Source organism: Emiliania huxleyi, assembly GCF_000372725.1.
Source record: "Emiliania huxleyi CCMP1516 unplaced genomic scaffold EMIHUscaffold_105, whole genome shotgun sequence".
Taxonomy (NCBI): domain Eukaryota; phylum Haptophyta; order Isochrysidales; family Noelaerhabdaceae; genus Emiliania; species Emiliania huxleyi.
In genome coordinates this window covers 258,964-282,937 of record NW_005202113.1, presented here as the reverse complement: position 1 = coordinate 282,937, position 23,974 = coordinate 258,964, and the positions used below count along the sequence as shown (strand labels likewise).

The following is a 23,974-nucleotide window of genomic DNA, read 5'->3' as shown; positions in this document are numbered from 1 at the left end:
CGATCGAGGCGGTGTCGCGGCTGGTGAGCGGTGGCCTGGTCGACCTCGTCAACGTGCTCTCCGTCCACCCTGGGATCGGCGGGCAGCCCTTCCAGGCCGACGCGCTGGCGCGGCTCCGTGCGCTGAGGAAGGCACACCCGCAGCTTCCCTTTCTCATGGTCGACGGAGGGATCGACGCCGCGACGGCCCCGCTCGCGGCGGCGGCGGGCGCCAACGCGCTCGTCGCCGGCTCGTACATCTTCCGAGCGCCGATGAGCGGAGAGGGCTCTCTGGCCGAGCGGTTACGAGTGCTCGAGAGGGCGCTGGCTGAGGAGGGCGACTGAGGCATGCGGGTCGGGACCACGGGTCTCTCTCTCGTGTGACGCGCTCGTGCACTGTCGTGCACTGTGCACCCGTTTTTCATATTTAATTATTTTAATATATCACTACTTTGCACAAGGACAAAACGGAGAGCACCGTGTCCACCTTCAACTACCCTCCCCCGCTTGACGCGCCGCCGCCCGGCCCTTGTCCGGCCCCGGGAGGCGGCCGCCAGGCCACGTCCAGGCCCTGGCGGCTCGCCCGCAGCGCTGCCAGCGCCGCCTGGCACGCCTCGCTCTCGAGCGGGTTGGCGTGCAACTCGATCAGCTGCAATCGCGGCGCGCTCGACGGGTCCTCCAGCGCCGCGAGGAGCCGCGTGTCGCCGAGCCCGCACGCGCCCAAATCGAGCTCCTCAAGGTGAGACGCGCCGCAGAGCGCAGTGCGGACAGGCCCGAGCTCCGCCTCCGCCTCGCCTCCGACGGACGGGTTGGCAAAGAGGGAGAGGCGGCGCAGGCCCTGCAGGCCGAGCACCGCCGCCGCGCCAGCGGGCCCGAGCTTCGAGCGCGGCAGCGAGAGGGCGGCGATGCAGCCGCCTGCCGCGCCGATGGCCACCGCGCCGCCGTCGGCGCAGCCACAGCCGCCCAGCCGCAAATCGAGAGCTGCGCCGCCGCCTCCGCCGCCGCCGCCGAGGCCGTTGGCGAGCGCCTCGCAGCCCGCGTCTCCGACGTCGCCGTTGTCCTGCGGAGCGAGGAGGGGAGGCTGGCACGCGGAGGAGGGAGGGGCGGAGCCTCGGGGGCGGAGCCTCGCCTCCAGGTCGAGAAGCTCCGGCGGCGGGCGTTGGCCGGCAGCGCGGCCGATGGAGGCGGCGCCCGCGGGCCCGATGCCGCACTCGCGCGCGCTGAGGTGCGACAGCCGCCCGCCGCCCGCGAGCAGCAGCTGCGCGAGTGCAGCGCCGCCGTCGTCGCCGAGCGGGTTTGCCGACGCGCGCAGGACGGCGAGGGCGGCGAGGAGGCCGCGCTCGGCCGCCTCGGCGAGCGCCGCCGCGCCGACGGGGCCGAGCTGCGTGTCCGAGACGTCGAGCTCTCGCACGCGCGCGAGCGGTGCGGCGGCCGCCCCGGCCCCCGAGGAGTGCAGCTCGAGGAGCGGCTGCAGCCCGGCGTCGCCGAGCGGGTTGCGGGAGAGGGTGAGAGAGGAGAGGTGCGGCAGCGCCGAGTGTGCCAGCCGCGCCAGCGCGTCAGCGCCCGCGGCGTCCAGGCCGCGGTGCTCCAGATCGAGCGAGCGGAGGGCGCAGCTGCCGCTGCTGACGCCGGCGGCGAGCGCCTCCACCCCACCCGCGCCAAAGGCGGCGCTGCCAAGCCCGAGGCGCTCAATCGTACAGCCGGCCGTGGCGAGGAGCGCGCCCACCGCATGTGCGCCGTCCTCCCCGACGTCGTGCCCAGAGAGGTCGAGCTCTGTTAGTGTGGCCGGCGCCTCCGAAAGCGCCGAACACAGCTTGACGCAGCCGGCGCCGTCCAACTTGCGCGACGGCATGAGGTGCAGCGATCGGCTCCGGCGAGAGCGGTCCAGCAGAGCTGGGACGTCGAGCGCGGGCGGAGCCGCGCCCCAGACCATTGGAGAAGAGGGTGGTGGGCGACGAGCCGAGGGACGCACGCAAGGAAAGTTTTTCCCGCCTGGCGCAGTTTCATGTCCTCCAGTCTGGCGCAGTCTAGTGTGCAGTCTGAACATGCACATGTACATGTGTCAGGCTGCGCCAGACTGCGTCAGACTGCGGCGGGCTACGTCAAGCGTGCTCTCCCACTCTAGAATTCCTAGTCTGAAGCAGTCTGTAGCTTGAAAACAAAACTCCTCGCACCACACTAGGCACGGGACTGGCGATACAATATAACAAATGCACAAACTCAACACTGACACGAGTACAGCTGTAATCGATCAGCCTCCCCGCCCTCCCCCTCCTTCAAGGTCCACCCCGCTGCTAGCTGGCGCTGCTCTCGTTCGCGCCAACCAGGGCACCGTCGGGCGTCGCCGCCGCCCTCGACCCAACGCCAAAGGCGCGGTACGCCACGAGCCCCCACGCGGCGTTCCACAGGCTCACGACTACCCAGACGCAGGGACTCCGAGGGCTGAGGCCGAAGGCCTCTGGCCATTCCGCAGCCGCGTACATCGAGATGCATGCACTGACCGCCAGCGTGACCTCCGTGGCGCCGCGCACCGCGGTCCACACGATTGCCAGCCGCGCCCGCGATTCAAACGCTCGGAGGGTGTTGCAGCCCGGCTGGCTGCTCTCGCGTGCCAGGCGCGCGCCCCTGTCGATGCCGTTGAGGTAGAGGTAGGGGATGGTGCACAGGGTCGTCGTGATGAAGAGGGTGAGACAGGCGCCCTGCACAAAGGCGGGGGACTCGCGGATGGCCGTGAACATTTGGCCCAGCACGAAGCAGGTGACGGGAAGCAGCACCATGAGAAGCGTCGAATACTTGACCGTGCTTTGGCCCTGAGGGCCGTAGAGGCGTTGCAGCACCTGATCCTTGAGAGTGGTCCGAACCATCCGGTTGAACGCGTCGAGCCCACCGCCCCCGTGGTGCATGTGCATTCCCTCGATGGCGGCGTAGATCTCCTCGCGGTCGGTGGCGCAGGAGCAGCCAGCCTGCCTCACATCAAAGGAGTCGAGAGTCTGCTGGAGCAGGATCCGCTGGAAGACGGCGCTCGCGCCCCAAAACGCGGCCGCGACCTGTCCGAAAAAGTGGACGGCCCACACCTGTGCACAGCAGGGGGCGGGTCGGCGGCAGGATGGGGGAGATGGGACGTCGAATTGTGTGTTGCTGAATCGAATGGATCTGAGATGATGTCTCGGAGAGGCGCGGGGGCGGAGGGAGGCGACCGTTGGAGGCATCACAAACAGCGAGTAGACAGACGACCAAGGCATCGTCACGTGGACGACGACCACCCACCCGATTGCGAACAGGTTTATCCCGAGAAAGATCAGTCCGAGCATGACGAACGAGGCGGCGGCGCACTGCAGCGGCAGAAAGATCACGGGACGGTTCGGGTGCACCGCCTGAAAAACGGCCAGCTCGTACACGCACCAGAGCCTGGTGAAGTAGTGCTCGTCCCAGAGGACCAGCAGCCGCTGCGACAGGGCGACGAAGCCTGCCAGGTGCCTGATGGCCTGGACCTTCTGCGCTCGATCGGTCTGAGGGATGCAGGCCGCGTCGACGAAATAGTAGCGTCGCCGCTGCATGGCGAGCAGGAAGACGGCCGAGGAGAGTGCGACTGAGATGCCCAGCACATACTCCCACGGTGAGGCGACCGTCACCGTCGGAAGCCCGGCCACCATCGTCTCCCTCAGGACGGGCAGGTTGATGATGGGATTTCCGTTGGAGTCACAGGCGATGTGAAACGCCGCTGATTGCCAGGCCATCATGAGGCAGGCGACGATCGCAGCGACCAGAGGCACGATGCCAAGCTCGTGGAAAACCAAGGCGGCCCATTTGTAGCGCCCTCGCGATTTCCACGAGTGCGAGACGAAGGCGTCGAGGCTGCCGACCACCTCTGACCGCTCAAAGAGCTGCTCGCGATCGCTGAGCGTCATGCGGTCTGGGTTGGTGTGGAACACCGACCTCCACCGCATGAGCGTCTCGGCGATGCTGACGCCGCGCTGCATGCCTCGGGGCGGGTAAAGCTTGGACGCCGCAAAGAGGTATCGCGACAGATTTCCAGCCTGCTCCGACTTGCCGAGTTTCGTGGGCATTGAGCTCATGCGGACGACATGCGTCATGAGCACACGGCTGCACGGCTCCACCGCTCACTCCAGCGGCGCGCTGTTGTGCAGGAGTGTGGCTTGAGCACGGCTCCACCGCTCAGCGGCGAGGAGGCGGAGAGGGAGGTGGTGGTGATGGGGGAGGCGGAGATGGGGCGGCGCGCTGTTTTGAGGAGTGTGCAGCGAGCGAGCGAGAAGGAGGGATGTGTCAAGGACGCGACGCGTTATTTTTTTCTCGTTTCTTGGATGTTAGAAAACATATGAAGACAAAGGAAGGCGGACAATGCACATCGCTCTCGGGCCCACGGACTATTTTTTCTTTTACAGGCTCCAACGGGGTAAGGTGTGTATAAGAAAGATGGGTGGGAGCCTCTTATGCGGGCTAAGTAAGTCGGCCGTGGCACGGCCTGGTGACCTAGTGGCTCACTGTGATCATCAGGGTTGCCTCGCCTGCGGCGTGTAGCAACGCGTTTCCTTGTACTCGTCTTGCACACAAAGTGGCGTGCGTCGCAACTTGCGCGTGGGGGGGGGGGGGGGGTCACGGGGGCGAGACGAGACGGCAGAGCATCGCGCGAGAGCCTGGCGCCGCGCCGAGGGCTGCGAGCGTCGCCGGTGCGACGAGTGCCGCCTTGAGGTGCGCGTTGCTCTCGCCGCCGAGAACCTTCTCACGCGCCACCACCCGCAGAGGCACGCCGTCGGGATTGACGCAGGCGAGGCTGTCGGGCCGGAGCTTGAGCTTTTCGAGCTTCGTCACCGCGTCCTCCGCGCCTGCCTGACGCCGCTTGCGCTGGCCCTGGTGGCCCGAGGCCTTCATGTTGACCATGCTGGTTGCTCTCTCTCGTCCCCAAATGATGTGTGAGAGTTAGAGTTGTTTGGTATTGCTAAAAATCTGTTTCCGGACGCCGCCGTGGGGCTGCAGAGACCCGGACGGAACTGACCGCCTCGTGTCGTCTAACGGTTGGGAGAGAGTGAGAGCGAGAGAGGGAGGGGAGGAGGGAGAGGGGAGAGAAGAGGAACTACAAGAAATCTCGCTGAAAAAAAATGTACGTGGACGGCGGCTTGATTGTCTATAATGAAGAAATTCGTGGAAACTTCCGCATGGCTCAACGAATCTTTGAGCAATCTCAGTGGAATCAATGGCGGTGTTAAATACGAGGGGCTACTCGGTGCTTGTGGTGGGCGACGACGACCTCGCTCGCAAGCTCGTCCACGTTCTCGGCGTCGGGCGCGGCAGCCTCGTCGTCGCCAGCGACGGATCAGAGGGCCTCCGCTTCTTGACCTCGCCTTCACACGACAGATTCAGCCTCGTGCTCGTTGACCTAAAGACGATTGATGGGCTGCCGGCGGTACGCCACCTTCGCGACAACGAACTACGAAGCCCATCAGGGGGGCTCCCGTGCTCGCGTTCTTGCCGTCTCGGCCAACGCGCGACACATCCCGAACCTACGTGAGACGTGCCTCGAGGCTGGCTTCGACGATGTGCTACTCGTTCCAAAGCCGCTCCTCCCGTCACACGCCCAGCGGCTCCTGCCCCGAGATGACGTGAGCAGGCTCGCAGACGCACGGCCTTCCCAACACACTAATATGCACGGACGCGTGCCATGTGTTGGGGCGTGCCTCTCTGGGTGGCAATGACGACGCTTAGTGCCTGTACCTGAGCGTTCCCTATGCTGTGCTACCCCTCGTCTTTTGTGTGTGACGAAATGGAGGAGAGTGCGGCGTGTATGCCGTAGTAGTGGAGAGTGTGCCGGCCGGGGTTCCCGCTCTGCGTGTGGGTCTCTGCAGGCCAGCGGAGTGCGGAGAGCATGGTGGTGTGCTAGTGGTGCTTTTGCTTGTGGTTGTGCGTTGTTGTGTGTTTGTGATGTGCACACAAGCGTGTGCGCATCGCGGTGTCACTTGGTGTGAGCTTAGTGCAAAAGTGGTCGTACACGAGTGGTCTCTCTATGTGTGGAGCGGGTCGATCGCCGCGCTCCCCCCTCCGCGCTCCCCCGGCCCCGGGCCGCCTCTATGCTCTAACGGCTTTAGCCTTACCCACATGCGCCCTTGGCTTGCGCTTGCCCCGGCCGGGGGGGGGGGGGGGGGCAACGAACCGCGGGGTGTGTGTGCGGGCCCCAGACCTTCCCCGTCGGACGTCGGTGTCAACGGGGTGCGCCAGACTATTTCTATTTCATCACAATTCCGGGAGAGAAATAGACATGGAAACAGAAAACCGCGCCCACACACACGTCAGTCGTCACGCCAGTCGCCGCGTTCAGCCGCGATTGGAACAATAGTGAACAAATCACAGTACAGTACGGGCGGCCACCAGCTGGCTCTCGTCTGCTGCGTCGTCGTGGGGCAAGCACGACTCTACGCAAGCCACTCCGCGACGACGGCCTCCACGCGCTCCACCTCGGGATCGCCGCCCGCCTCGGACCCCCGCTCGGGCGAGTCTCCGGCCGCGGCGGCCGCAATCACCGACACGGGCAGCCACGCGCGCAAAGACGGCTCGGCGGCGAGGAGCGTGCGCACGCCGCGGGGACCGACCGGCGGGGCCGGGGGTGCCGCCGCAGCAGGCTCCCGCGCCGCGCCGTCGGGCGGGGGCGCGAGCGCGGCGGCGAGGGCGCGGCAGTACGCGCTCAGCTCGGCCGGCATGCGCGTGTCGATGCCGCGGGTGGCGCAGCCGGCATATGCCTCGGCGAGCAGCGCCGCGAGCTCCCCCTCGTCGAGCGCGCCGTCCGCATCGGCGTCGAAGGCGGCTAGCACGTACCGCGGCGCCTCCTCCTCGGACTGCGGCCGGCAGAGGGCCGAGAGGCCGTGCAGCAGCCGGCTGAGGGTGAGCGCGTCGTCCGGCAGCCCGTCCCGCCGCGCGCAGCAGGCCGCGCGCACGACGGCGTAGACGGCAGACGGGTCGAGCCGCTGCCGCACCCTGCCGATCGACTCGCGGCCGAGGCGCGGCGGCGGGAAGAGGACCGTTCCGCACGACGCGAAGAGCGACCGCACGTGCGCCTCGGTGACGGTGGCGTCGGCGACGTCGCACGCGGCTCGGGCCGTCGTGGCGAGCTCCGCGCGCACCGAAGAGCGGAGGGCGGAGCGGAGGAGCTCGAGCTCGGCCGTGTCGAAAGCCGTCTCGTCCGCGAGCGAAGCGACCTGCTCCGCCTCGTGCCGCCTGGTGTGTGTGTGGGGGGGGGGGGGGCAAAGAGGGGGGGTCGGCAAGGCGGGGTCGCGGGACGGCGGAGAGGGCGGCGCCGCGCCGCGTGCCTGTACTGCTCGCGCCGCTCCTCCCTCGCCCGGCGGAGGGCGTGCCTGTGCTGCGGCCGTCCGGTGACGGCCGACTTTGTGTACATGGTGGCGACGAGCCGGTCGGCGTGCCTACGGCGTGGGCAGCGTCCCTCCTCGCCTCGGGCCCGCGCGTGCCTGGTGGCGCCGGGCCGTCCCGCGCGCCACAAGTCGCGGCCAATCGTCTGCAGGACGAGGGAGGTGCCGTTGAAGTCGCGCGCAGCGAGCACGGCGTCGCGGTAGCAGTGCAGCAGCGCGGCGCCGGCGCGCATCAGCACCTGCGGGGGCGGGAGGGGCTCGTGCCGCCGCCTCTGGTGTGGCCGGCCGGCGTGGGCGGCGTCTCTCCCTCGCCTGAGGGCCACTAGGAAGTGTCTAGGAAGTGTCTCCCCTCGCCTGAGGGCCACTAGGAAGTGTCTAGGAAGTGTCTCTCCTCGCCTGAGGGCCACTAGGAAGTGTCTAGGAAGTGTCTCTCCTCGCCTGAGGGCCACTAGGAAGTGTCTAGGAAGTGTCTCTCCTCGCCTGAGGGCCCTCCCAGAGGACGACGTCCCACAGGCGCAGGACCGAGACGGCCGGGAGCACGTTGACAAAGAGGCAGAGGAACCAGCTGGTCGTCACCAGCTCGAGCGGCACCCCTGCGGCAGTGCACGGCGCCGCGGCGGGTGAGGGGGCGAGGCGGAGAGGCGCCGCTCCCTCCAGCTGGCTCCCTCCAGCTGGCTCCCTCCAGCTGGCTCCCTCCAGCTGGCTCCCTCCAGCTGGCTCCCTCCAGCTGGCTCCCTCCCCACCCCGCGGCGCGTCGAGCGGCGCACCGAGCGACTCGAAGTGGGTGTGCACCTGCGGCGAGATCTCCTTGACGAAGCCCGCGAAGAGCGATTGCTCGATCCGGATGCCCGTCATGTCGCGCAGGTAAAAGTCGGGGAAGAGGCGCTCGCAGTAGACGGCGAGCAGCCAGAAGGCATCCTCCTCCTCCAGCCGCATCGCCACGAGCAGCATCGCCGCCACGTAGTTGAGCGCCTGGCAGGGCAAGCGTCAAGAGGGTGCGTGTCGAGGCCACGTCCAGGGAGCGTGCGCCACATGGCGGAGCGCCTGGCAGTAGCCGACCGCGGGGTTGCGCAGCGAGTACGTCGCGAGCACCTGCCGCAGCTTCTCGCGCCCGGCGCCGCCCGCGCCAAAGGCGGCGTGCCCGGGAAAGGTGCGGTGCAGGTCCTTCTCGATCTCGTCCATCTCGGCGCACTCTCCGGCGGCGACGCGGCTGAGTAGCGCCGCAAACGCGACCGGATGCTCCTGCAGTGTGAGCGCACCGAGCTGGTTCTGTGGGCCTCGCGGGAACGCAAGGCTAGCAGTGAGAGCGTGCGGTGACGAGAGCGCGTGACTGGTTGGAGGTAGCAGCGAGAGCGTAGAGTGACGAGAGCGCGTGACCAGTTGGAGGGCATGGAACCGGCGCTCCGCATCTAGGCGGCCGCTCCTCGCGCAGCTGCTGCGCGCCCGACATCGACAGCCACACCTCGGCCCGCAGGCTCGGCGGCACGCCCCCCCGCACCAACTGCTTGCACGCGCGTGCGGCGGCGGCGCCCTTACCGCCCGCGAGCCGCTCCCGCCACACACGCTTCCGCCCCACCGTCTTGACTCGGCCGTCGGCGCGCGGCGCAGGCGGCTGGGGCAGAGGCGCGGCACGCGTCAGGCGGGGGCAAGGCCGGGGAGGGAGAGGGGGGCGGCGCCAGCTGGAGAGGGCGGGTGTGGTGCAGAGGCGTGGCGGTGGAAGTGGAAGGATCACCTGCGGCAGCCCGTGCTCGGCCAAATGCGCGCGCCAATGCTGCGTCTGCACGCGCTCCGCCGCGGCGACGACGTGCGCCCACGCGGACCAGCTCCCAGCCTACAGGGCACGCGACACGCCGCGTGTCACAAGCAACTCACCGGCGCCTCGATCATGCACATCGCCCAATCCGCCTCGGCGGGCGAGAGAGCAAACCCGTGCCCGTCGGTGGCGGCCGCCTCGCCGCCGCCGCCGCCTCCGCCTCCGCCTCCCCCGCCGCCGCCGCCGCCGCCCCGCCGACCGAGCCCCACAAGCCCGAGAGCGCCGCTCAGCACCCCACCGCCGCGGCCGCCGCCGCCGTCGCCGCCTCCGCCTCCGCCGCGCGCGAGCCAGGCAGCCAACGCGTCGTGCCACAGCCTCTGCTCCTCCGGGTGCTCCGCGTACAGCTCGCGCGCCTTGCCCTGCCCGAGCTCGAGCACCAGGCCGTGGGCGGGACTGCCGCCCCGCTTGGTGCCGCCGCCGCCCTTGATGCTGTCCTTGGGGCTGCGGCCTCCGAGGCCAAGGCCGCCCTCCTCGCCGCCGCCGGCGAGGCGCACGCGCGCTCCGGCGAGAGGCACGACGCGGAACGAGTGCGGCGCGCGCACAGAGTCCTGCGCCGACGGGTAGTAGCAGAGGCCGGTCGGAGAGAGGACGTACCAGCGCCGCACGAGGGCGGAGAGCGTGGTGCCGCGCTTCCACAGGTAGCCGACCACGGCGGCAGCCTCGTCGGCAACGGAGCAGCGGGAGGATGAGGAGCGGGGCGAGGCGCCCACCGCGGCGGCGCTCACGGCGGCGGCGGCGCCAGCGGCGGCAGCGGCCGCCGGTGCGGGTGTCGGCGCCCGGGTGGAGGAGGAGGAGGAGGAGAGCGACGAACAGCTGAGCTTCATCGCATCCGTCAGCGAGATGATCTCTCCAGTGTCGAGGTTGCGGAACGGCACGGCGAGCAAATCCTGCTCGGTGGCCTCTGCCAGCTCGTCCTCGCTGATGCCGCCACGGCCAGACTCTTCGTCGCTACTCCCCCTGCCGACTGCAACGTAGTCGTCCTCCACGTCCGTCTCCTCGGCCTCCGTGTCGACAGCGTCGCTCTCGACGTCCGTCTCGGCGGCGTCGGAGGACTCGGCGCTGTGGACCACCGCCATGCCTGTGAAATTTCTTCAAAGAATTTGTGATTTTGCAATTTGTGATTTCCTGACAAACAAAGGCACGCCCAGCTTCATCCGCCTTGTCAAGGCCGAGGGGGCCTTGCGGCTGCCTTCCGCCGACGGCGACGACCTGGACCTCTCTGCCGCCGATTGGGACCCACTCAGCCTCGAGTGCCCCGACTACAACGACCCCAACTACGCCAGGTCCGCCTGCGGGGTCATCCAGGGACGCGCGCTGTCCACCATCCTCAGCGTCTGCTTCCTCCATGACATCTGCCACGAAGTCCAACGTGACAACCCGAGCATGCGTCTCATCGGTTTTGCGGACGACATCTGCCAGAACGACGAGCCCTCGCGCGCCGTCGCCGCCTACTCCGGACCAAAGGGCCTCCTCGAGGCGCAGAAGAAGGGAGCGAGCGTCTTCGACGGCGTCAGCAAGTCGCTCATCTACTCGCCCGAGGGTGACCTCTCGAGCGCGCCGGGCTGGCTCCGCGGCTCGCCTGCACACCGCGACAAGGAGGGCAAACCCACGGGGCGAGTGGACTGCTTCAAGGCCGTCGGCACCTTCTTTGGCGACCCTGAAGCCTGCAAGAAGGAGCTCACCGCGCACCTCAGGAAGAAGCTCGCGCCGCTCGACGTCATCGACACGATCGTCGATACTGACTGCGTCACGAACACCTCGCAGCTCCGCCTCAACCTCGTCCAACGGATCGCCTGCGCAAAGACCAAGTACATTGCCGGCATCACGCCGCCCAATGTCGCGTGCGAGGCTCTCGAGTTTGCGCACAACCGCATCCGCAAGTCCTTCGAGAGCATTGCTCGCGCCGACGCCTCGCCCCAGGCGCTCCGCGACCTCGCGTGGCTCCAGGCACAGCTGCCGACCGAGATGGGCGGGTGCAACATCGATACCGCCTTCTCGCGCGCCGACAGCGACTTCTCCATGTCGCTCCTCAAGAACTGGCGCACCCTCGTCGCCCACAACCCCGACTTCGCCCACGACGAGGGAGGTGCATCCAAGTACCCCGCCATCGCCGCAGCTATCGCCACCTACGAGTCCGCCCTCTCGGACTGGAAGGAGGTGTGCGAGAAGCGCACCGCCCGCGACAAAAACAAGTACTACACCGTCCGCGGCGGCTACCTGACTGAGTTCTACCCCAAGAGCGTCCCGCTCCCCGAGCCCGAGTCCCTTCCAGCTACCGACGCGATTCTCAATGGCACTTGCAAATCCACGTACCCGCGGCCGCGGGCGCTCGCTGCCATCAAGAATCACAAGGACTGGTACGCGCACCAGGAGCTCGTCAAGGCGCGGGATGCGCACGTCAAGAACAACCCGTCCCTCGGAGACATCGCCGGCCCTGGCCAAACGAATCGGCAGTTTTCCCTGCTGCCGGCTGATCTTTCTTGGGAGGAGCCGTCTGGCGGCGAGCCCTGCTCTTCACGCAGCCGGCTCCGCGGCGTGCTCGCCGCCCGCAAAGAGCGGCAGGAGCGCGCGGGAGCCTCAGGGGCGGAGGCGAAGCCGACTGCGCGGCAGCAGGCTGAGGCTGAGGCCGCGGCGCAGCGCTTGCTGGCGGCGGAGGAGGCCGCCAAGGCGCCGCGGGAGACGGGACCGCTGAGCCGGAAGGCCGCCAAGAAGAAGGAGTTCCGTGCGAGGATGAAGGGTGGAAGGCCGGCCAAGGGAGAGGCGGAGCCCGCCGTGGCACCCGCCGCGCCGCTGCCGGCGGAGGAGTCGGACAGCTCGGCTTCGGTCACAGAGGAAGAGGGGGGGGAGGAGGAGCTAGCGACAGCGCAGGCGTCGCGGACGGCGGCTGACGAGCGGACGCGGCACGCGCTGACGGAGAGGCTCGAGCGGGAGGCAAGGGAGTCGGCTGCGAACTTGGCACGCGAGGTGGCGGCGCGCGAGGCGGAACAGTTGGAGGCCGCTCGGCGGTGGGCAATGTTGCAAGCGGAGGCGGAGGCGGAAGCGCAGGTGGCCGAGGCTGCTGTTGCGTTTGGGGCGAGGGCGGCGAGGCGGAGCGAGGGTCGGAGACGCGACGAGGAGAGGCCGGCAGCTGAAGCCGCGGCGGCGTTGGAGGAGGCCGCGGCTGTGGCGGCGGTAGCCCGGGCAGAGGAGAGGGCGGCGTTGGAGGAGGTCGTCAGAAGAGAGTCCGAGGAGGCGGCAGCGAAGCAGGCAGCGGAGGCGGCGCACGCTGCCGCGATGGCCGCAGCCGCCGCCGCGGTCACCGTGGCGGCCAGGGTTCAAGAGGCGAGGGCGGCGGCGGCAGCGGCTGCTGGGGCAAGGGAGTCTGCTGACGCGCTGCACGCTGTTGCGAGATGCGTGGCTCAGGCGGCCCCGACAGTCGGGGGCGGCGAGAGCGACGGCGACGCGACGAAGGCTTTGCCCGAGAGGGCGACGAGCGCTCGGCCGGAGCCTTTGCCCTCACGCCTCCGGCGCGTCTGTGAGGTCCTTGGCTTGGAGCCGGGGCGCAACCTGGTGGCGACGGCCCGCAGCGCGGCGGAGGCGCTCGGCTTGGGCCTCTCGGGCAAGAGCCTACCCGATCAGGTATTGGAGCTCGAGCGATGTCTGAGCTTGAGGATGAGGTGATGTTCTTGAAACTACGGACACCGAAAAAAGAAATACGGGGGAAGGACAGTGAGTTGACGGAAATCGGGGGACGCGACCCACTTCGCCACAGACGGTCCCGCGCCTCGCCGCTAAGTTTGCGGCACGCCCCGCACCGTCCGCTGTGTCCCCGTCTTTGTCCAGAGTGAAAAGTCCAACGCGCTCGTCGGCGGCGGCTTCCCCCGATTTCGCCGCGCTCGGCGAACCTCGACAGCGCCTTCGGTGGCATGCAGCTCTTTGCGACAGAAGCCTGGAGTGAAGCTCCTCTGCTGCTCACACACTCTGCACAGTTGGCACAGCCTACTGTCGGCTGCCACAGCTGTCACAGCGATGGGCTCGCCCTCACTGGCCCTCAGTCACTTGTGCTGCGGCTTGTGTAAGCGACACTGCGCGGCGACTGCCGGCACACTGTGAGACCATGGGTGTGAGGTAAAACCACGCTACCAGCGCTTGGTCACATCGGCCCCGAGGTCAGATCCTTCTCCTCTGTTGATGGTAACACTTGCCTACTCCCTGGAGCCGAGCAGGAGGGCCCGGCGCACAACCCCTGGTCAACTCACTCTCAGGGTCCTTCCCCTTTGGCTAGTTCCATTTCACTGTGGCACAGCTCGCGTTACACAATCTTGATTTTGGTCATTTGCGCCATTTCGTACCTCTCGGTGCCTTCTGCTGTGTGCAACCGTCACTCGGCGGGGTCGCGGCTGCCTCTGCGCGTCCTGGGGAGGTACAAAATTGTCGCCGCCGGAGACGACTCGACGCCGCTGAGATCGGAGATCAAGCTCTGACAGGTCGCACGTCGCTCCTTTGACGCCGACGTGACTCACCCGTGCAGAGCGCATCAGGACACGGTCTCGACGCGCTCGGTACGACGCCTGCGACCCGTCTCGGGTCAGGTGGCACGACGCTCATCGCGCCTGCCAGCGCTGCCGTACAGGTTGCCACGACGAGGTCGAGCACGCTTCTATACGCTCGCCCAGCCTTCCTTTCCATCCCATTAGGCAGCCTGGGAACGGCGGCGAGCAGAAGCAAAGCCTACGAGGGGTGGTGGAACCACATGTCGCGGCTACTGCCGGCTCGACCCCACGATAGCCTCCGAAGGCTGTGACTTTGAGGCACCACCATCGGACGATGTGGACGAGTTGGGTCGCTCTCGCGGTAGCCAGATGACCTCTCATACTAGTATCATCGACCATGGCCGCAGGGAGCGCGGGGGATTGCGCAGGGAGCAACACGGAGCTCCGTTGGACGTTTTCAAGAGATTAGCGTGTCAGAGTGAACGTTGGATCGTAACTAGAGCCGCTTTCGTATGTCACGGGTGAATCCCCCTTCTCCAGCAGCCGACAGAGTCACTTTATTAGTCACTTTTTCCTTTTCGTCCATGTACCATGATAAAAAACAATTGGTTTCCGCATGCGCGCATCATCAGGCGGCCCACGCGAACGCGTTGGGCCCCCGGCTCTCATCAGTCGTTGCGAGCGAGCTTCTCCTCGACCTGATCGCGGTTCTGTTCGCGCTTCGTGACCAGGATCAAGTGGCAGCCAAAGTCGGTGACGACGGGGCCGAGGATGGCGCCAGGCTGCGGCGCGTCCTCTGCCGGGAAGAGCGCGGTATCGAACTCCTGGACCATCTTCCCCGGCCCAAAGAGGCCGAGGTCGCCGCCCGATGAAGCGGAGGAGCACTGGCTCTCTCGTCTCGCCAGCTCGGCAAAGATCGGTGCCAGCCGATCCGGCTCCCGCTGAACGCGCTGGCCGAGCTCCTGCATGAGCTCGACAACCTTCTCGAGGTCGCCCTCCCCTTTGATCAGGATGTGCGACGCCCGCACGCGCCGGTCGTCCGCCACAAACTCCTCGTTTGCGAAGGCGCCTTTGAGCGCGTCGAAGAGGCCCATCGACGCGACCTCGGCCCGGCGTGCATGCCGCTGCGAGCGGTGCGCTGTGGCGACGGTTGGCGATGCCGAGGCGGCGGGCAGCGCGAACGCCGAGGCGGCGGGCAGCGCGAACGCCGAGGCGGCGGGCAGCGCGAACGCCGAGGCGGCGGGCAGCGCGAACGCCGAGGCGGCGGGCAGCGCGAACGCCGAGGCGGCGAAGAGCAGTGACATGTACACGTGTTGACCGCGTTTCTCTTTTTCACTCCGACCCATACCGCGTCGGTGTCCAGTCCGAGCCTGACTGTTCACCTTCCTACATACATACATACATGCCCCTCCCGACCCCCGCCCCGGGCCTCCTTGTTCTATTGTCATAAATCGCTTTCTTGAGGGTCGGTCCACGGGGGGACTGAAGCTGGGACTGAAGCGACCCCACGATTTCATGTGTGGCAAAATTGATTTGAAAACTTCGGGGTTACCAAAAGAACTCACTTTCGGAAAAAGAAAATACATCTGTGGCTTTCTCTCGCCTGCACACGTCGAGACGTCGTTTCCTGCAAGCTTCCGTCGCGCTGGCCCCAGCAGCTGTTGGAACATGGCCGCCAGCGGCAACGGGACCACCCCCAGCCTGGACGTGCGGCTCACCCGGTCCCAGAGCGGCAACATCCTGGACATCGACTTTATTGGAGGCGCGCGTCCGCGGCACTTGCCGTCCACCCGCCGCGCGCGCGACGCCCTTACCCGCCGTGCGCAGGACTCAGCGAGGTGGCGGGCTCTTCCGCGCCGGCGGCGGCGGCGGCGGCGCCGGCGACGACGACCGCGATCGCGACGGTCGCGCCCAGCTGCAGCAGCACCGCCGTCGTCATCAGCGGCCGCAAGCTCCGCATCCTGGAGCACCGCGTGCACAAGGTGGAGATGAGGACGCGCGAAAACGGGGAGAGCGAGGAGGAGCTGGTGGTGTCGAATCTGCGGCCCTTCACGCTCAAGGTTGGGGTGCATGACTCGGCGGATGTGCCCATCGTCGACTGCTCGCTGCCGCTGCGCGCAACTCTCCTGTACGAGAATGGCTCCGCCGTCAAGCGCCTTACACGCGACGCGGCGCCGCCGGGCGGTGGGCAGCGTCGGTAACGGGCGGGCGTGTTCCTCTGCAGGCAGACGAGTCTCTCCGAGCCGCTGCTCGTCGGCGAGACGGACGTCGTGGCGCTGCAGGGCGCCGCGACCTTCAAGCTGCGAATCACCTCCCTGTGCGCCGCTGCCGGGGCCGCGCCAGCGCCGTCGAGCCGCTGCCTCACGGCGGAGGGGGATCGCCGTATAGGTCGAGCCACCGCGACAAGCAGCGCTTCCGCATCCAGGTCGCTCCGCAGGAGGAGTCGCTCACGCGCACCGAGCCGCTCCTCAGGCGAGGGCAACCCTCCCTCGTCCTCCCTCCCTCCTGCCCTCCCTCCCACCCTCCCTCCCTGCCCCATGCCCCATGCCCCATGCCCCGCGGCGGCGCGTGAGCGACGTGCGCGTGCCTCTGCCCACAGCGTGGTCACCGACCCGATGAAGAGCGTCACCAAGCTCGGTCGCGCGATGCCGCCGCCGCCGCTCCCATCGCCCGGCGGGGACGCCGCCGCCGAGGGCGTCAAGCGCCGCTGCCGCGAGACTCTCGATGCGCACGCGCAGTCGATTGCCCAGCTGCAAGAGACGCATGTGCAGATCGCCGCCGAGCTGAAGGCGGTCGCCTCGCTGGCGCAGCGTGCGGTGCGAGCAAAGGCGGAGCCCACTTCCGTGGCCGCCCCCGTGTGACGGAGCCGCGCTCGCACCGCCGCCATGGCGGCCCCGCCGCTGGCCGCCGCTCGGCGCTATTCGCCGTGCGCTGCGTGACGCAAGCCGCGCGGCGCTTCAGGATCGCAACCACGGCGGACTCAAGCGTCGCAGCACGACGGCGGCGGGGGCTCCACCGCTCTCGCGTGCGCCTCGAGGCACGGCTGGCTGTTCTCTCTGCATTTTGCTCGGCGAACACCGACCGCACTGACTCTCAGACACTGACCCTTTTCCTCCTGGGTCCCATGCACTGTGCGGGTCTTGTGAACTCTGAGTTGCGTACATGGGGGTGTCTGGGTACTACCATATAGGATTTAGAAGACTTAAAAATAAAAGAACCCCCCCACACAGCACACTCTTGTGCGCCATTTGGCGCGAGAGAACCGGACCGGGTGCCGCGCGGGGGCTGCTGTCATATGGAGCTGCTGTTCTGGTAACTGCTAACTTACTCGTACGTGGTAGGGGATAGACCTCCCCTCAGCTGCCGAGTGCATTACTGGGTGGCACCATGCGCGTCCGCATATGCGCCGCGCCGCGCTCCACTAGAGAGTAGAGTACTTGCGTGTCAGCTCTGTCGCGCGCCCCCTAGCGCCTGCGCCTCCGCCATGGCCGCCTTTGCTTGTGGCGCCCGCCCCTTCGCCTGGTGCAGCCTGGCCAGATTGATCCAGTTTTTCGCGCTCGGGTCGAAGCGCACGGCGTTGTGGAAAGGCTCCTCCGCCGCGTCGAGGTCGCCGGCAGACGCGAGGGCGACGCCGAGGTTGCCCCACGCCTGGCCGTGGTCCGGCTTGGCGGAGAGCGCCCTCCGCAGCAGCGCGATCTCCTCGCTGGCGTCGCCGCCGTCGCCGACGAGCACCGCCAGGTTGAAGCAGGCATCGGCGTCGTCGCTCGTGATAGCGAGCGAGCGGCGGTACGCCTCCACCGCCCCCTCCCTGTTCCCCCGCTCGCTCAGCACCCTACCCAGCGAGTACCAGGCGTCGCTGTCCTCGGGGAGCAGCGCGAGGCTGCGGCGCAGCTTCTCCTCCGCCGCGTCGGCCAGCGCGGGCGACAGCGGCCCGCCGCTCGCCTGCGCCGTGATGGCCTCGGCCCAATTCTTGAGGCACGTCGCGCAGCGAGGGTTGAGCTTGAGCGCCCACTTGAAGAGCCGCCTCGCCCTCGCGAGGTCGCCTGGTGGGGCCAAGCCACCGCGTCAACAGAGACAGCTCCGCGCGTCTTTGCTCCTCTCGGCTCCTCTGCGGCACCGCGGCCCCGCGCAGCACGCCCCTGGTTCTGCAGCCGGCGGACGTGCTCGACGCGGTCCTCGATGAGCAAGAAGGCGCCGAGGATGTACCGCTCGCCCGCCGTGACGGGGTGGCCGCCGTGCCGCACCGAGCCCGGCCGGAAGGTGCAGTGGCCCTGCTCCATCGGCAGGACAGACCTACGGGGCGGCGGCGCAGGCTCCGAGAAGGCTCGGGAGGGAGTTGCGCTCCGTCGGCGGGGCGCACCCTTCGCCGAGGTGCTCGAAGAAGGTGCCTCCGCCGGTGTAGTTTGCGCGCGGCGAGAGGGCGAGCGTCATGGCGAGGATGCCTGCGTCGCGCGGGCCGAGCTTGTGAACGGCATGGCTCTCTGTCGCTCTCCTGGCCCAGGCCCATCAGTAGCAAGCCTGTGGTGTCTGAAACCGCACTTGTCTGTCGGCTCATGTCGGCTCATCTCGGCTAAATTCGGACGAGCCGTCGTCGACGTGGACATCCGTGCGCGGGTGGCTCGAGTTGTACTTGAGTATCGCCACGGAGTGTGCGCGCAGCACGGAGGCGGAGGAGACAATCTCGGGGAACAGCGCGGCGATCGTAGGAAAGATGAGCGACTCCAGACGCGAGTTGAACCTACCCGCAAAGGCAGGAGGCGTGCAGAGGCGCCGGTCACAGCCCAGCCGCCGCCGGCCAAAAGCGAGCTGGAACCAGGCGCGGGTGCGTGGCATCTTCTTGACCCAGTCTCCGCCGAGCTTGTACTTTCCAGAAGCGTACTCGTTGCTGCTCATCCCTTCCTCGTTGGCGACCGCGACTGCCGCCTCCGCCTCATCGGGCGGGATTAGCGGGCTGGCCGTCACGCGGATCAGATCGAGCGGGAACTTGAAGGCGTCGGCGAAGTCCTACTTTGCAGGCACAGACGAGTCCGAGACCAGGCTGCGAGGGAGAAGAGAGCCTGGCGTGGTGCACACTCCTCGGGTGGGACGGACCCCATCGAGTGGGACCGCGCCTCGGCCGCTCCGGCCGGCAGCTGCGCGCCCGGACCGCAGTAGAAGGACTCGCAGCTAGCTGCACAGTCGTCGGCGTGGTCCGCTTCATTCTGGTCAAGCGCTGCGGCAAACTCTTCGCCCAGCTCCGCGCGCAGGGCATCGAGACTGGCCGAGGGCGGTTCGCACGACGTGCCGCCGCACCCGTCGGCGCCGCCCCGAAGCCGGACGATGGGAAGGTGCTGCTGAGAAAGCCAGGTGGCGGCGAGGCGCGGGAACTCCGCAGAGCTCGCTCCACAGCCGTCGGCACCGCACTCCAACACTCCGCGCTGCCAGAGCGACAGCTTGAGCCGCTGCGCGAGCTCGTGGTCAGAGGTGTCGGCTGTGGCAGCGGCGGAGACAAGCAGTGGGAGGAGCATTTTCTGACGTTCTTCTGGGCTTCGAAAGGCTCCCGCGGTGGAGAGTTTTTTTCATAAGTGCACAAAAAAGAATTCGCGGACGGTTGAACCTGTGCTTCCAAAATCCTGCTCGTGCAGGTGTGGACCCTGTCCTCTTCCCCCATCCCTGGTTTGGGTGTGCCTGTTTGCTTTCTTTCTTTCTTTGCCCGCTTTGAATGGATCATACCCACGAGTGCCCCACCGCCTCGAGTGCGCTCTCCGTCAGGCAAGTCGCCACCTCATAGATGCAGGGCTCGGGGAGCGTCGCGGCCGCCCGCTCCAGCATTGCCGCCACGAGCGCATCCTCGTTCAGTCTCGCCACGGTCGTGAGCATCTTGTCCCTGCCGAGCGGCTCCTGCGTGGTCACCATCACGTCCTCGATGGCCAGCACTGGTGGCGTCTTCGGGTACTCGACCGGCAGTCGCACGCGGAGCAGGATCGACGCAACCAACGGGACCGCCCGCTCCCCCTCCTCCGCCGCCGGCCGCTCCCCATGGGCGGTGAGCTGTAGAGAGCACTCGAGCGGAGGGTGGGCGGCGACCTCCCGCAGCGCGGCGGCATCCGTGCCCGCGGCGTCCTCCCCGAGCGACTCGCTCAGCTCCCGCAGCCGCTCCACCCCGCCGGCGCTCGACACGAGCACAAACTCGTCGGCGAACATCGCCTCGAGGCACTCGAGCTCCTCGAGCTGTGACCGGCGGCACTCGGCAATCGCCCACTGCTCCTCCGGCGGCGGCTCACAGCTCGCGCCCGCACCCTCGGCCGCGCTCGCGCCCTCTGCGCCGCCGCCGGCCGCGCCCTTTGCGCCAGTCTGCAGCGCATGCGCCAGCTCGCGCAGGCGTGCACGCGCTAGCTCGTGCGCTGGCACGCCCTCCGCGGTCTCGACTGCCTCGCCAGCAGCGCCGGCTGGCGTCGTGGTCACTGCAGCCTGCTCCGCAGCCCGCCGCCGCTCCGCATCTGCTCGGTCGCGCGCCCGGTTGATCTCGTCCTTTGTCCAGCCTTGCTTTTTGGGCGTGTGCTTGATGAGTTTTCCTTCGGCGTCGCGCCCGTTCGCCTCCCACTGCATCACCATTTGCCCATGCGTCAGGCCCTTTGGCTTGGCCTTCGGCTTCTCAGCAGCTCGCGCAACGTACTTCTGGGATGAGCGGCTCACCGAGCCGCCGCCACCGTTCATCGCCTTCATGCCAGGCTTGGGGACGTTGCCGGCGCGCATGTCCGCAGCTTTCGAGGCTTGGCCTACCATTGTGCTACTCGCACTCTGGCGCTCGTTCACCTTCTGGCTTAATGATGCGCGCCGACTCGCGCCGGCCCGGGGCTCGTTCACAGCCTTGTATGAGAAGAAAATACGGCTTTTCACATAAACGCACAACCCCGGGCCCGAAATCGCACAGAGACAGTCACGCAAAACGGGGTCCCAGGGAAGGCGAGCAAAAACCTTCTCTCGCGCGCTAGACGCCGACTCGGAGGCTGCACCGGTCAGGCGCGCAGCCGGAGAGAGAGGGAGGCGCTCAATTGAGCGCCTCCATCATCTCCGCCTCATACCCCCGCGCCCGCGCCTGTAGCGTCCGTGCGCGCGAGGATGGCCTCGCCGGGTGGTGCGGCCGCAGCTGCAGCTTTGGCAGTAGCCGCAGCAGAGGCAGCAGCAGCACGAGAAGCGCGGCAGCGGCAGCCGTAGCCGCCGTCGCCGTCGCGCGGTCGCTTGTTCACGCAAAAAACGCAACTGGGCGAAGGCGCACAAGCACCACCACACAAGGCTTAAAATCCCTGTGTGGTGGCGGCGTGCCGTCCTCCCACCCATCCTCCCTCTGGGTTGCCTATGTTCTTTCTTTCTTTTCCACCACACAGACAGTCGAGAAAGGGAGAGACAGCAACGACAGTCAGTGCGGCTCCACGATTTTTTTATTTTTGAAAGGGCCCGGCGCTACCAAGCTGTAGGATGTTGTTGGTTCAGCTGCAGCGGAGCTGCGAAAGTTCAATGAAATGACTAATTAACCATGCCAATCCCCCCCTTCCACTGATCTGATGCACGCGGTCTCTACATCTACGACACAGGCAACAACATCCCACGTACTCGAGTACCACGACGAGGAGCAACAACACGGGCGACCTCGCGAACGATCAAACTTGAGCGGGTGCAATTGGCGTCGCGCCAACCCGACTTGGCTCTGTGCGAACCTCAGCATGGGACGAGATATCGTCCCCCCCAAGCACCAGCAGAAGCACAACAAGCATGGGCTCGGAGTGCTCGACAAGTCACTCACCGCAACGTTCAACGAAGGCGGATGGCTGCCACACGTCTCACCGAGGGAAGCCGCGCCGGGCAAGCTCGTCATACCCAAGACGATCACGTCGCCGCGGCGCGAGAAGCTTCCGCCTCCCAAGAGACGACTGATCTGGCCTGAGCGACCAGCTCGTCCCGAACGACGCGTTCGGAAGCCCATTGTTGGCCACGGCGCCGAGCGTCCCTGCAGGCCGTACAATGACGGGCGCTTCATTGCCATTTCCGAGGAGCTACTGGCGGCGCCGCGCAACGAGCCGCTTCGGCAGGTCGCGGGCGACGGATCCTCATTGGCTCGCGACGTGCTTGCCGTGTCTCGAGACCCCCTTTCGCACACTGGTGTGCGACTGGCAAGGGCAGAGCCACGCTGGAGCATTCATCCCCAATCGCCGTCTCCGTCGAGTCCGAGTCGATCGGACTATGAGCTCGATTCGTCGCGCTCGTCGTCACAATCAGCCCAGGTCTACCAACAGCAGGCCGTCGAGGCGGCGTTAGGAGTGTGAGCGAAAAAGAGTGCGACGTGGAAAAGGTGTGAGCCGCAGCAAGCAGGGAAGAAGGGCACTTACAGCAGCGCTCGTCGTAGTATAGCCGACGAATATTCGTATAATGTAAAAAACGGTGTGCTGTGTAATATCCCCGGACTAGAGAGCCAGAGACGGCAGAGACGCCGGCTCGCGGGGGCGCCGCGGGGAGGTGTGCGGGGCTGCGGGCGAGCCGGGAGCGGGGCGAGGGTCTCGCTCTCGGTCTCCGGACCCGGACCCGGAGTGGCGGAGATATATTTTGGACGAGAGTCGCGACGCTCGGTCGTCAGTGTGAGAGACGAGGTGGAAGAAACACATATCGCCACTTATTTGATGAGAGGGTAGAAGGTTGCAGGTTTCGACGATGTGTTTTAGTGGTACGGCTCACACAGCGCAGGTGTCTGGTCTCCGTGTCGGCGTGTGTGCGCCGTCAGGGGCGCGGTGTCCGCGAGCTCAGCAAGTGGCCAGCTCGCTCTACCTCCCACTCGCGCACCCCGCCGCTGGGCACCCGAGGATCGAGGGCGGTGCGTTGTATGGAATGCCCGTATACCCAGCCCAGCTGGCCGTCTCCATGCCTCTTGCGCCTGTGGAGTGGGCGACAAGCGCTGAGTGTCTCGCCACAGAGAGGGGCGTGGGGTGGCGTATACGACTCGTGGCGGATGTGGGAAGGCGGAGGCCTGTGAAGTCGGCTTGCTCGATCAGGGCGTCGTTGAAACTTGCGCCGGTGAGGTCCGCGCCTCGAAAAAAGGCGCCCTTCAGATTGCCGCCGCTGAAGAATGCGTTGTCCAGCCGGGCGAGCGAAAAGTTCGCGTTTTCCGCCATCACGCCTACGGAAGCACGCGAGCAGAGCCTCCGGAGTGTGCTCTGGTGCGATGGTGACGAGGTGTGGGGACCCTGCCCGCTCGCACCCGTCAGCGAGGCGAAGCTGAGCGTGGCATTGACGAAGCTGGCGTCGTTGGCGTTCACCCCGGAGAGGTCGGACTGGGAGAGGTCAGCGTGTGCGAAGGAGGCGTGCTTGAGCGAGGCACTTGAAAGGCCCACCCCGCGCAGGCTCGCCCCCTTGAGCGACGCGTGCTCGAAGGAGGTCTTAGAGTTGGCGCTCGCCTGCAAAGAGGCGGCGCGGCTCGGCGGGGCCGGAACGGCGGCTCGAGCGGAGCGCGTCTCTCTCTCGCCGCACTGAGTCCATCATTGCCTTGTCGAGCGACGTAAACTCGAAGTTGGCTCCGTGCAGCGTGGCGGAGCGGAGATTGGCGCCGTCGAGCAGCGCGCCTTCGCTAGTCGCTTGGGCGGTGAGATAGGAGTCAAGTCTTGGAATTGAGGTTGCCTGCTAAACTCTAAGGCAGCCTACTACTTTTTAGCAGCGCGCCGGAGAAGTCGCCCATGTCGAGCTTGGAGTTGTACAGGTTGGCGCCGCGCAGGTCGAATTCGCGGAAGTGCGTGCAGCCCGAGTCGATGGGCGCTGCGCTCGGCAGCAGCAGCCGGCAGCACACGCAAGTTGCCAGGTTCTGGCAGTGCTTGCCGCCGCCACAGACCGCACGGCGGAAGCGGCCCGCCTCCCGGCTGCTACCGGGCAGGTTGACCGAGGAGTACGAGCGTGCCCAGCCCGCGAGAGGTTTGACGAGGCAGACGACGCCGTCGAGGGGCACCATCTTGTAGGGGTCCTCCTTGAGCATGGCACACTTGGAGATGGCGCGGCCAGATGCGGGCTCCGGCTTGGAGAACTCGATCGCCACGCATATGTCGCTCTTCTCGCACGCGTCCCGGCAGGCTGCGACGTCTTTGAGCCCCCACTTCTCGTCCACACTTGCCTTTGTGCCGTCCGCCTTGCGGCAGGCGCCCTGGCGAGATCTCACGGCGGACCGAGGCGGGCCCCACTCCAAGCCAACATAGCCGATCGCGGTGTGCCCTTCCTTACAGCATTCGGTGCACCCGGAAGGGCAATCAGGGCCAGTCAGCGCGCGAGTGTCGACGCACGAGAGCGTGGCGGCCTACGATCAACTTGGTTGGGTTAAATCGA

The 23,974-nt window shown here is 67.1% G+C and overlaps 7 protein-coding genes across 7 annotated transcripts; 1 reads left to right on the top strand and 6 right to left on the bottom strand.

Moving 5' to 3' along the window:
- Positions 1-471: 471 nt before the first annotated feature.
- On the bottom strand, positions 472-1,911 carry EMIHUDRAFT_108574 (hypothetical protein; the record flags this gene model as incomplete). The annotated part of the gene is made up of 1 exon (XM_005792753.1): positions 472-1,911. The coding sequence occupies one exon, from the start codon at positions 1,909-1,911 to the stop codon at positions 472-474; it is 1,440 nt and encodes a 479-aa protein (XP_005792810.1).
- A 199-nt stretch (positions 1,912-2,110) lies between these two features.
- On the bottom strand, positions 2,111-4,204 carry EMIHUDRAFT_422967 (hypothetical protein). Its single transcript, XM_005792752.1, has 2 exons — positions 3,176-4,204; positions 2,111-3,052 (listed from the first exon to the last, which is right to left on the bottom strand). Exons 1-2 carry the CDS (start codon positions 4,070-4,072, stop codon positions 2,273-2,275), a joined length of 1,677 nt encoding a protein of 558 aa, XP_005792809.1. The 5' UTR covers positions 4,073-4,204; the 3' UTR covers positions 2,111-2,272.
- A 2,199-nt stretch (positions 4,205-6,403) lies between these two features.
- Positions 6,404-10,240, bottom strand: EMIHUDRAFT_631949 (hypothetical protein; the record flags this gene model as incomplete). The annotated part of the gene is made up of 9 exons (XM_005792804.1): positions 6,404-7,202; positions 7,295-7,405; positions 7,478-7,590; positions 7,832-7,944; positions 8,119-8,323; positions 8,396-8,593; positions 8,748-8,963; positions 9,084-9,182; positions 9,224-10,240. 9 exons carry the CDS (start codon positions 10,238-10,240, stop codon positions 6,404-6,406), a joined length of 2,871 nt encoding a protein of 956 aa, XP_005792861.1.
- Positions 10,241-11,894: 1,654 nt separating this feature from the next.
- Positions 11,895-12,824, top strand: EMIHUDRAFT_222846 (hypothetical protein; the record flags this gene model as incomplete). Its single annotated transcript, XM_005792751.1, has 2 exons — positions 11,895-12,178; positions 12,521-12,824. The coding sequence occupies 2 exons, from the start codon at positions 11,895-11,897 to the stop codon at positions 12,822-12,824; spliced, it is 588 nt and encodes a 195-aa protein (XP_005792808.1).
- Positions 12,825-14,367: 1,543 nt separating this feature from the next.
- On the bottom strand, positions 14,368-14,550 carry EMIHUDRAFT_48844 (hypothetical protein; the record flags this gene model as incomplete). The annotated part of the gene is made up of 1 exon (XM_005792750.1): positions 14,368-14,550. A coding segment is annotated over one exon (183 nt), but the record flags the coding sequence as incomplete, so codon positions are not given.
- A 2,274-nt stretch (positions 14,551-16,824) lies between these two features.
- On the bottom strand, positions 16,825-19,143 carry EMIHUDRAFT_454265 (hypothetical protein; the record flags this gene model as incomplete). Its single annotated transcript, XM_005792749.1, has 5 exons — positions 16,825-17,679; positions 17,754-17,929; positions 17,997-18,128; positions 18,219-18,640; positions 18,724-19,143. 5 exons carry the CDS (start codon positions 19,141-19,143, stop codon positions 17,081-17,083), a joined length of 1,749 nt encoding a protein of 582 aa, XP_005792806.1. The 3' UTR covers positions 16,825-17,080.
- Positions 19,144-22,623: 3,480 nt separating this feature from the next.
- EMIHUDRAFT_55935 (hypothetical protein) lies at positions 22,624-23,049 on the bottom strand (the record flags this gene model as incomplete). Its single annotated transcript, XM_005792748.1, has 2 exons — positions 22,624-22,784; positions 22,851-23,049. Coding segments are annotated over 2 exons (360 nt in total), but the record flags the coding sequence as incomplete, so codon positions are not given.
- Positions 23,050-23,974: the final 925 nt, after the last annotated feature.

Excerpts from the sequence above, each read along its gene's own strand:
- EMIHUDRAFT_422967 (XM_005792752.1), bottom strand. The coding sequence starts at position 4,072 with ATGACGCATGTCGTCCGCATGAGCTCAATGCCCACGAAACTCGGCAAG. Across the intron at positions 3,053-3,175 it reads TGTTTGTGATGCCTCCAACG|GTGTGGGCCGTCCACTTTTT; the intron begins GTCGCCTCCCTC and ends TGCTGTGCACAG.